This window comes from Eurypyga helias, unplaced genomic scaffold (assembly GCF_000690775.1).
Source record: "Eurypyga helias isolate BGI_N326 unplaced genomic scaffold, ASM69077v1 scaffold38880, whole genome shotgun sequence".
Taxonomy (NCBI): Eukaryota; Metazoa; Chordata; class Aves; order Eurypygiformes; family Eurypygidae; genus Eurypyga; species Eurypyga helias.
This window is the reverse complement of record NW_010227021.1, coordinates 1-10,989: the sequence shown is the minus strand read 5'-3', so window position 1 is coordinate 10,989 and position 10,989 is coordinate 1. Positions and strand designations below refer to the sequence as shown.

Genomic DNA, 10,989 nt, shown 5'->3' with positions numbered 1-10,989 from the left:
CCCGGCCAGGGAAGCAGGCAGGGCCCTGCCCCTCCCGGGCTGCCCTTTCCCTGGGGTAAGGAGTTTTATGGCTTTTCTTCCGCCATACTTTTCCAGAAGCCACGTCACCCAGGCCCTGAGGCAGGATCTCAGCCTTGGTCCCCCCTTTGCCCGGCGTGACCCTGCGCCACTCGTGTCACGAGACCCGGGCTGGGATCCACCCGGCCCCAAAGCACCGAAAAAGAGTAAATAGGGGCTGGGCAATGGCGGAAGGGAGTTGGGCTTGGGAAGCGGGGCCGAGAGCTGGACTGGAAGCTGAGTGTTTCTTCGTTGCGTGTTTTCTGCCCAGGATTTCCCCTGGCGTCCATCGTTTTTTTGTCTGTGCCGAGAGGCTCCTGTGGAAATCCCAAGCTGCTGTAGAACAGCCCAGCTTTGCCAGCAGCCCTCCGCTCACGTGAAGTCTCGCTGTCTTCTGGTAGGTGCTGAGCCGGGATGGGTTTCGCCGAAGACAAAGTGTACGACTACATTCTGAAAAACCTCAAGAACTTCAAGAACATCCGTGTGGCGTCGCTGGCCGATTCCCTCAGCTGCCTGACCGATGCCGACAGAGTAATTTCCTGCTTCCCTGAGTCCTGCCAGGCTCCTTTCCCCAGCATATAGCTCAGGCAACGCATAGCTGCCTTGCCTCTAAGCCAGACCCTCTCTTAGTTGCCCCATGTGTTTTGTTCAGGATGAGCTCCACACCCGGGAGGAGATGCGGGGGAGCCAGGCGACTGTCTATAAGTTCTACCAGTACCTGAAGTGCCGGCAGGGCTGGGTGCCGGATCTCATCGAGGCGCTGCGCCAGAACAACGCCGGGCACCTGGCCGACGAGCTGCAGCACGTGTATGACTCCTGGCAAGCCCGTGCGTAGCCTTGTCGTCCCTGGGTGCTGCTCCGGGGGTCTGGTGGAGATGGGGACCCGAACCACGCATAGTGAGGGGCTGCAGCCCCCACTGGTGTCCGCTGAGCCTCTCTTCCTGCCCCGGCTTTCCAGGGGCCTGGGAGTGTCTGTGGCCATCCCCAGGGGTGTCCCTCATCCCGGTGAAGTTCCTGGGGATGACAGGGTCCTTGTTCGAATGCGCTCGGATTGGCGATATGCTGAGTTTGTCACCTAGAGGGGAGATGGAAGGATGTATGAAGGGGTGCTATGGGCTTGGCCAGTGTGGGGACAGAGCAGGGACACGCCAGGGGCTGCCTCAGCCCCAGGCTCATTCTCTGCCTCCTCAGCTTTACTCCCCCAGAGTCCCCACTCACGAACCGTCTTGGCTCCTCCAGGTGCCCCAGCTCCCACCACTGCCTCCTTGCCTCTCGTAGCCAGCGATGCCCGTCCTGCTGTCTCCTCCATCAGTGTCCAGACACCATCCCTGGAGCCAAATCCTGCTCCGGGCGCTCCGTTAGCTGAGAAGCCGTGCCGAGACCTGCCTGTCAGCAGCCAGCCACCTCTTCTGCCCGGTGCTGCCACTGCCGTGAGCATGGACCTGGATGCCAGGGCCCCAGTGCAGGAGTCGGTGAGCGGCGCGTGCATCAGACGGGGACACAAAGGTCCCTTTGGGACTGGGACGTGGGGAGCCTGTGGTAGGGCCCGGCTCGCTCAGGGACACCCCGAGCAGCCTCTCCCTGAGGATGTCTGCTGCGTGCTTGCTGCATCTGGTAACTTATAGCCTGACTACAACCCCTTAACTGCTCCTCTCTCCTGCTTCCCCTCCAAGGATGGGAGTGCAGGATCCACTCTGTTAGTCCCCTCCACAGCCCCTGGCCCTGTGAAGTCCTCCTGCGCGGGGGTGCCAAGGAGAGATCCCCTTCATCACCAGGCTCGCGTAGGTCACTGGGTCAGGAACTCAGAACCCCTGAACCCCTCATCCTGGCACAGCCATTTAACACGGCTCCTTTCCTTCTAGCTTCCCAAAGCCCTGGATCAAGAGAGTCCCCGGCCGCCTCCACTTGGGAGCGTGGTCTGTGATGGAGTGAGCGATGGGCACGGTGAAGAGAGGCATCTCTCACACCCCATTGAGGCCGCACAGGCAGCAACGGAGACCTCCAGAACAGCCAGCGCGGCCATGCCATCAGCTGCTCCCCCTGAGGGGGCCCGGGACTGGCTGAGCCACCAGCAGCACCCGGTGTGTGTGCGTAACGGGTGTTTTGGCAACGCCAACCACCTGCACCGCGGCGTGCCGGGATTGGGGCTGAGCAGGTCTCTTCCGCTGAGGGACGCGTGCTCTGCTCGCAGCCCCGAGCAGCCCAGGAATGAGCCTGAAGAAAACTTCTACGTCTCCACCGAGTCACCCCTGGTGCGGGAGAATACTGCTTGTAGTGGAGGGCCGCAGCCCACACGCTCACTGCCAAAAAGTCAGGCTGTGCCTGGCCCTGAGTACGGCGAGACCCTGGGCAGCTTCCTGGATGTGCGCAGCCCCCTCCTCATACAGGAGCAGTTCGATGCAGAGCAGAAGCTGGGCAGGATGCACAGAGGAGTTGGAGGTGGGTTTTCTTCCCAGCAGTTCCGTGTAGCTACCGTGCTGATGGGGAGCAGGGTTCAGGGTGCTGACAGATGAACAGTGAGGATGGAGAGTGCAGAGAAGGGGCAGGTAAGGGGTAAGGCTGCCAGGAGGCCATGGGGACACTCCCAAATAACAGTGTAGTTGTGTCTGTTGGTACAGGACAGCCCAAGGTTGTGTGTACCTTCGTGGCCCGTGAGCAATGGTGGAGGTGTAGAGAACAGCTCTGTGCTGTTGTTGCCCATCTCCTCTCCCATCTGGGCTGCAGTGCCCTTCTCCAGGAAGGAACTGAGCTTGGGTTGTGCAGAAATCCAGCCTGGCTGCTTGTTTGCTCCTAGTTTTCCTTCCAATTGTTGTTGCAGTTCCTTATTGTATTTTGGCACAATGTCCTAACCAGGACTTGACAGAGGCACTTGCTTCTTTTCCGATGTGAAATGCGCTGGATGAATGTCTGCACCCTCATTTCAGCAGAGGGCCGTCCTGCTGTCTGAGTGGGGGGAATATACTGGGGGTTCTGGCTTGGCTGGTTCCATCAGGTTTATTTTACCCACACCTACTGGGGGAGCTCGGGTGCCACGGCAGAGCCAGGACCACACGGGCAGCACCCAGTGGTGCTGGGTCCCACTCCCCGTGCCGCCGCCTGAGCTCCAGGAGTATCCCATTGTAGCATCCTCAAGGAAGAGCAAAACTCACGTTTTAAGTCTCCCGATTTAACGCAACACGCTTTGTTTTCTCCCCGAAAGACACTTGGATGGAATCAGCTACCCTGGTCGCTACCCCTGCACCCGGAGATGCTTCCCCATCCTGCAACACCTCTGCAAAGCCTCCTGTACAAGAGGAAAAGCTGTCCATGGGGGAGGCGACTGGCAGCACCCCCTCCGTGCCGACAAAGGAGAAGGTAGGTGACCTTTCTTTCCTGTTGCTGTTTGCGTTTCATTCAGGTCCTTGCAAAGTCACCCTGGTTGGGAGATTTTCTGCTGATGCAGTGTAAGATTTTGAGCTGGTGGCAAGTTTATTCAGGGCTTTCTTCTTCCATTGTGGTCATGTCCCCATCCGTCGCTGTATTTTGGAGCATGGGAGGAGGGAGCCAAGGTTTGTCAGGCTTTGACTCCTTATTTCCCCTTCTTGACTTGCCAGTCAGCCTCCTGGCTTTCAGGTGCCCCTTTCCACCCCTTTCCTCACTGTTTGTCTCCTCTTCCTTCCTTCCTGAATCCCGAAGGCCCCCAGAGGCCTGCCCGCCCCACTCACTCTCCTAGCCCTGGGAGTCACTCGTGACCCAACCTTGCTGTTAGTGGCTGGAGATGTGGTGGTTACGCGCTGAAGTGGGCCCATCACGCGATGTAGGTCCCCGAGACCAGGCCACATGGGTGCTGCCTGTGGCACCCAGCCCCTCTCATTGTCTTCCAAAGGTGCTCCCGGCCTTGGCAGACCCTTTCCTGGGCACAGCTGTTGTAGGAAGCTTTGAAGGTGTGACTGGGAGGACGCCCTCCCGGGTGAGCTCTGCCACAAGCATCTGGGCGCCTTGCAGCAACATGGAGAGGGATGTGGAGCTCAGCAAGCCAGGCGTCCTCTCCTCCGTGGCTGGAGAGAGCCCAGAGGCAGCCGGCAGATGCCTGAGCACTCGGGAGCCCAGTGGCCCCTATTCTGGAGGCTGCAGCCTCACCTTTAACAGTGACCCGCTTCTGGTGAGCACGGATAGCTCGAGCTCAGGAGGAATGCCCTCCAGAGTCCCTTTGGTATGCCCAGCCCCAGTGGCTCCTGAAGATCCTTCGGAAGAGGAGGCAGCTGGAGCAAGCAGAGACTCCCTTTCGCCTCTGAGCTGGGACAGCACCTCCCTGGGCACCCACGAGGTCCGTGTGGACCATAACCCCAGCACCCAGCTCGGGGCAGGCAATGACCTCCAAGATGGAGCCATTTCCCTTGGAAACAGTCCAGTTTTTGACTCGAGCAGGGGCCCTGGCACCGCTACCAGCTCGTCTCAGGCCAGAGCCCCCCCAGGGGATGACGGACCGCCTCTGCAGTACATCATTCCAGCTGTGGGCATCGCTGTGATCTCAGCTGTGGCGTTCCTGGTGTACACTCGATTGCAGAAATAGCGCTGGCAGGGATGGGAAGCCACGAGCATCACTCAGCCTGGGCAATTCCTCTTGCTAGCAGGAATTGAGCCAACACATTTGAAGCCTGAAGAGCAGTGGGGTGGGGAGGGACAGAAGGGGTGGTGTTAAATCTCTTTCTGAAAAGTTTTGCTGGAAGAGGCCTTGGTTGTGTGATGCTGTTGGGTTTGGGTCTGTTCCTCTCCATTTCCCAACCATCTTGTCTGTAGCCACCTTCTTTTACACTTAGAGAGCGACCTTTTGAGTCAAAAAAGGAAGTCCTCATGGTGATTCTCCTTGTTTGGTCCCAGGAGGCCCCAGGAAAACATGATCTGGGGTGGTGCAAAGTGTGACCCCCCACGTCCCTCCAGGCAGTGCAGACATCCTGTAAAAGTGGAGCTGATTTTCTTGGCTCTGCTCAGCTTGAAAACGTGCCCGAGGCTCTGCGCAGCCGCCTTCAGCAGGCTGAACTTGCCTTAGTTGGTGTCTCTGGCGCTGCTGCTGGTACCCTTGCTCGTCTCTGCTGCTCCTTTCCCCAGTGCTGGCTGTGCGGGCAGGACCCCGGCGCAGCGAGTCGCGCTGCCTTCCGCTCATTTGCGACAAGAGACGTCCCCACGATGAGGATGCGCCAGGCCAGACTGCCTGCAAGCTGTCCCCTCACGCAGGAGCTGTTGTCCTGCTTTAGTGCTTTGCTTTGGAGCATCCTCCCTGGCTCCTGAGGGTCAGGGATGGGCGCTGGGATCGCTTCATGCAGCACTGACACTCTGGCGATGAAGCTGAGGGCCAGGAAAGAGCCACATCTAACCAGCTTTTTAGAGGATCCAACCTCATTTCACCTTCCTCCATCCAGGCAAAGGGGATGCTTTAGGAGGAACATTTCACGCAATGCCAGCATTAAGTGGACTTGGTCCCATACTGCATTGTTGGCTTTTGGCTGTATTTTTGGAGCCTGGCTAGGAGGGTGGATGTAGTTCTCACCCTTCCCCATGCCTGGTGCTATAGGATAGGAATATAGGAAACGTGTCCAGGCTGGGACACAAATAACATACTCTGCGTGCTGGTTGAGTAGTTGAGATGCTCTCGGTCATCTTGAAGGTCCCATTTAAAATTGCGGGCTGTAATTTCCCAGCTATCCCCAGGGATCAGCTGTGAGATCTGAGGGGATTGGGCTCTGAGATTTCCAAGATAAAATCCTCCAGCCCAAATAAATATCCCCCGCATCCCCCTGCCCGGGACGGCTTTCGGGGGCAGCAGCAGCCCTGTTCAGTTGCGGTGGGCACGCATTTCTAGCTCTGGGCAGAGCTTAGTGATGCCCAGCCTTGCTGCCCGCTTCCGTCGCTGTGGCTGGAGGTTGTTCACCGCCTCATCTGCTCCCTCCCAAAAGCACAGGGGCACAACAGTAACAAAAGTCCTTTTCTGTAGTTAGATTGTTATCATATCTAGAGGATTTCTTAGGGTTTTTTAAGCTCTGAAGACGCTGGTGCAGACTTTCCTCCACACAGACCCTGCTGGAGGGCAGCAGGGGAGCTGTGGCTGGAGGTAGGGCTGAGCCAGACGTGGAGATCTGGTGGTGGATTTGCGCAGCGGGCAGCTTGTGCGGTGGGAGGGCACTGTTGGAATCTGGCGAGCCCACAAGGATGCCATGGATTTTAAACTGTTGCAGTGGCCTGGTCCTGATACCAGGCTCCACTCCTAATCCAGGCTGATGCTTCTTCCCTGCTTTCCTGCATCCAGTAACTTATTCCTCCTGTATTCCTGCCGATTGGCACAGCTTCCTGGCACACGACCTGCTGGCAGGGGAGCAGGAGGGAGGTGAGCCATCGTGCCCGAAGCTCAGCCTGCAGTGGGAAGGGTCTGTCAGCCCCATTATGGGGTGAACGGCAGCTCCTAATGCTTTCCCTTTACCCAAAAATGCAAGAAGTGCCTCCCGTAAATGATCAGGACAATAAGCACATGTGCTGTATGTGTAGATTTTGATCTGACAGGGCTGCTTGCCAGGCAATCTCGAGAAGAGAAGGCTCTGTGGAGACCTTATTGCAGCCTTCCAGTACCTGAAGGGGCTTATAAAGAAGCTGGGGGGGGCTTTTTACAAGGGCCTGTAGTGATAGGACAAGGGATAACAGGTTTAAAGTTAAAGTGGGGAGGTTTAGATATTAGATATCAGGAAGAAGTTCTTCACAGAGAGGGTGGTGAGGCACTGGAACAGGTTGCCCAGAGAAGCTGTGGATGCCCCATCCCTGGAAGTGTTCAAGGCCAGGCTGGATGAGGCTTTGAGCAAACTGGTCTAGTGGAAGGTGTCCCTGCCCATTGCAGGGGGTTGGAACTAGATGATCTTTAAGTTCCCTTCCAACCCAAACCATTCTGTGATGCTATGTTCACCGCTCACTGCCCAGTGCTTTATCGGTTAGAGGAAGGGACTGCGCTCTTAAATGCGCTTGGCCTCCTCTGGGAGAATCATAGAATCGTAGAGAGGGGAGAGGGGATGTGGGGGCTGTTCCAGTTGAAAATAGCTTGGTGACTTGTCCAAACCCTCCCCACGAGCATGGAGAAGAACCAGGGATTCCTCAGCAGTCCCCAGTAAGCTGGTTTGTTTTTTTCCCTCAGCTTCCATAATTTTGTCACTGAGGGTTTTGTACAGAATTTTCAGCCCTGAGAGTTGCTGTTTATTTGCAGAGGGTAAGGAAATCTCCCCAAATCCTTTTGCCTCATTAAAAGTCTCACGTTTACTACAGAGCACTGCAGAACACACGTGGTAAAGCAGAGTGGGCGAGCCTGCGTAACCACGCTGCAGAACCCATCCAAAAACTCAGCCTGCTAAAGAGCGCCTGCCTTCTCCACGCGCTTTCTGTGTGATTTGGAGGACATCCAAGATCCCAAACCAGCAGCATCCGTACCAAGGCCTTCCTCTCTGATGCTTTACTCACTGCCAATTTCCCCACATATGTTTCCCACTACTTTTCAGCAAGGGTTTGTACGCTTTGCTTTGTCGCGTGGCATCGCCCTGGTGAAACAGCTGCTTTATCACCACTTCAGAGTCCATAAAAGCACACGATTTCTGCTGTGAAGTGCCGGTATTTTCACAGTTGTAATGTAGCACTTTGAAAGTGTAATCAGTAGGTGAACCTGCAGGAGGGACGTGTGTCCCTGCACATATTTAAAAAAAAAACCCAAGCAAGCCTTTTACTAACCGGACAATAAAACTTTGCCACTTCGTACTCGCCTTGTGAGGCTGCCGTGTGCGTTTGTCAGATGAGGGGGACGGACCTCAGCTTCTGAAGCCTCTGCAGAGCCAGGAAGGTTTTCACGTAGAAGTTGGCTGGAGAATTAAATCACCTGACCTACCTGCTCAGGGAGTGGAGGCTGCAGAGCAGGATCCAAACAGCCCTGCTTTTTTTGGGAGGGTTGCTGCGCTTTGTGCACCTTGGTTTTCCCATTTAACAGGTGTTTTTAGAGAGGGCTGTTTGTACAACTCTTGCCATATGCAATTCCAAGCGACTCCGTCTGTGGCAGTTGGACCCTTCCCTTGCTGTGGATCTGTGTTTGGATTTCTGGGAGCACCCTTGCCTACGTATCAAGGAGTATCAGCCAGGAATTCAGGTTCCTCACCTCTTCCTTGGCCTGCCTCTGGGCACCCAGTTCTGTCAAGAGCCTTGCTTTGATCATGCTGGGTATGTGGAGGTGACGCCTCCTGTTCCAGCACCCCAGAGACTAGAGGTGACTCCCTCAGGGTTTGGGGGTAGGTTCACAGTGCCAAGAACCACTGAATCTGCAGTCCCCAGTGAAAGGGGAAGGTCAGACCCTCTCTGCTCACAGCGATGTCTGGATCTGTGCCGGGGTCTTGAGGACCAGGAGGTTTATGAAACCATTGCCAGAGGGAATGCTTTGAAGGGCAGTGACACAGCGGGACTGAGGCCATCAGTCCGTATCAGGAAGAGGTGGACAGGATTTGAGGACAGTTTTCCATCCTCATTTCCAAGCAAGCAGAGGTCCTGGTCTGGAGGATGTCCATGGTGGCAGGTTCAGGATGAAGATGAGGAGGGTGGTTCTCCAGGCAGCATAGAGCTGAGCTGCACAAGTTGTCTTCTCAGGATGTTGTTGTAGCCAAAGAGGAACTGGACAAGCTCCGGGAAGAGAAATGTCCCAAAGGCTTTTAAGCAGACATCTGAGCTGCGAACTGTTGCAACCTAGAAGAGCGTTGGGGAGAAAGGGGGCCGTAGGCAGCTGTGGCTGAGTGGTGGCAGGGAAGGAAGGACCCTCGAGACTGGATGTAAGTGGGTGGATGCCATGAGCAGATGTGTGCTGAGGTGGACAGTACACACCAAGCCCAGCACACTGCTCGTGCTTCTCCGTGATCCAGATTCTCTGGTTGAATCAGATCCCAGGATCCTGCACAGAAAACAGAGCTGGGACACCTTCACCGCCTGGGTTCAGCTCTGGTGTGCAGGGACCAGTGGTGGCTGCCCTCTGGATACCGCTCCTGGTGGGCTGGGCAGCTTTGGCCTTGGCCTGACCTGCAGAAAAGAGATACCAAAGTCACCAAAACCACTCCTGTGCCTGGCTCCAGCTCATCCTTCGCTGGCAAGGGAGCCCTAGGGTCAGGCCAGCCTGCGGCATATGCCTTTTGGGGACAAGTGGGGAGCTTTGGAGGGAAACAGCCCTTTTCAGGAGCATTATGTGCCCTCTCCATGCTGCCTTTTATAGTAGAGGCTCCACAAGGGCTCTGCTGTGTATTCACAGCTGAGACAGCCCACCTCGAGCTCTGCTTTCACGGCTAGAGCACTCGACTAACAACCCAGGTACATGAAACGCCTTCAGGGCTCAGTGTTGACAATGCTCTGCCCTCCAGGCAGCGAAGCCCAGCGATTTTGTTGTTTAACAAAACGAAGGTAACGCTTTTATGAGGAAGGATTATTTTTATTCAGAGAGATTATGCTTTATCTCATATCGTACCAACCCCATTTATATGCTTCCTGCACTTGCCCAACAGGACATTAAAATTATACAGATGAAATTCAACCAATCTCTTTGCCCTGTTTTCACCACAGCAACCAGAATTCAGCAAATTCTTACTGAAATTACTACACCTTTTTTGAGTGTTGGTCACTTATCCCTTTGGTATCGAATTAATGCCTGAGGATTGCGGTGAGCCGAGATTAACGCAGCGCAGGTGAAGAGCACTATGGGTCACTGGGTTGCAGTTCCACACATCAACATTCCACCTGGGAACAACTGTTGTGTTACAACGGGGGTTCTTAGGGTGTAATATAATGTGGGAGTCTGTTTTCCTCTTGAATGTCCTACTGTTGATCGTTGCTTGCCCTCCTCTTTATGGTCACCCCGATTTTTCTCCTGCCTGGATGGCTGCTGCTGTAGTTGTAAGTTCAGCAGTGACACATGTAGGGTCAGAGTTTAAAGAACAGGATGCATCAGCACTTAGATTGTGATTTATAGGGGAGCTGAGGATTGGGTCTGAATGTACCCTGAATCCTTGACCCTTGTTTCTTTGTCTGCCCTCCTAAATCTCCTGTCTTGGTTCCTTCCTACTGAGCTTGCAAGGCCGTTGAAGAACTGTAGCGTTTTCCTTTGCCCTCACTGGGAGTTTGGATCCTGCTTGATTTCTGAGGCCTTGTGAAGGGTGACAGGACTTCTTTCTGCTGTCCATCTGCCTCTTCCTCTGCAGGAGGGAAAGCTCAGCTCTGCCCACCAAGACCAGAGCCCTGCTAGTCACCCAGGGTGCGTTGAGCTCAGAAGCAGCAGCTTCTGTTGCACTTTTGGCGCCATTAACGCGGCCTGCAGAGGCAGCCTCTGAAGATGAGGCTTTCAGGAAGGCCTTTGGGACAGACCGCCCCAGCAACGACAGCCTTGAGCTTCCCAGGGATGGTTAATAAAGGTGGAGCTGCATTAAGGGGCGAGTTGTAGGTGAGGCGAGACCAGGTTTAGGCCTCAGGGCCTAGCAGCTTCTGTTGCACTTTTGGCGCCATTAACGCGGCCTGCAGAGGCAGCCTCTGAAGATGAGGCTTTCAGGAAGGCCTTTGGGACAGACCGCCCCAGCAACGACAGCCTTGAGCTTCCCAGGGATGGTTAATAAAGGTGGAGCTGCATTAAGGGGCGAGTTGTAGGTGAGGCGAGACCAGGTTTAGGCCTCAGGGCCTAAATGGCTGCAGCCCGGCCCTGGGCTTCTGCCACTGAGGGAGGGCGTGGCGGTGGCCGTGGGTGCAGGTCCGACGTGGTGGGCGGCCAGGGAACCACACTGAGGGGCTGGAGGCCTCGCTATCTGCATATGCAAATCGTATGCAAAGCAGCCCCTCGCGCGGCGCAGTCCAACCGGGCCTACTGCGGTCCTCTTTTCAGCCCCGGTCTGCGTTGCCATAGTTACCCCGCCT

The 10,989-nt window shown here is 55.7% G+C and overlaps 1 protein-coding gene across 1 annotated transcript; it reads left to right on the top strand.

Moving 5' to 3' along the window:
- Window positions 1-471: 471 nt before the first annotated feature.
- MAVS (mitochondrial antiviral signaling protein) lies at window positions 472-4,609 on the top strand. The gene is made up of 6 exons (XM_010155149.1): window positions 472-588; window positions 710-884; window positions 1,297-1,529; window positions 1,920-2,496; window positions 3,257-3,411; window positions 3,923-4,609. The coding sequence occupies exons 1-6, from the start codon at window positions 472-474 to the stop codon at window positions 4,607-4,609; spliced, it is 1,944 nt and encodes a 647-aa protein (XP_010153451.1).
- The last annotated feature ends 6,380 nt before the right edge of the window (window positions 4,610-10,989 follow it).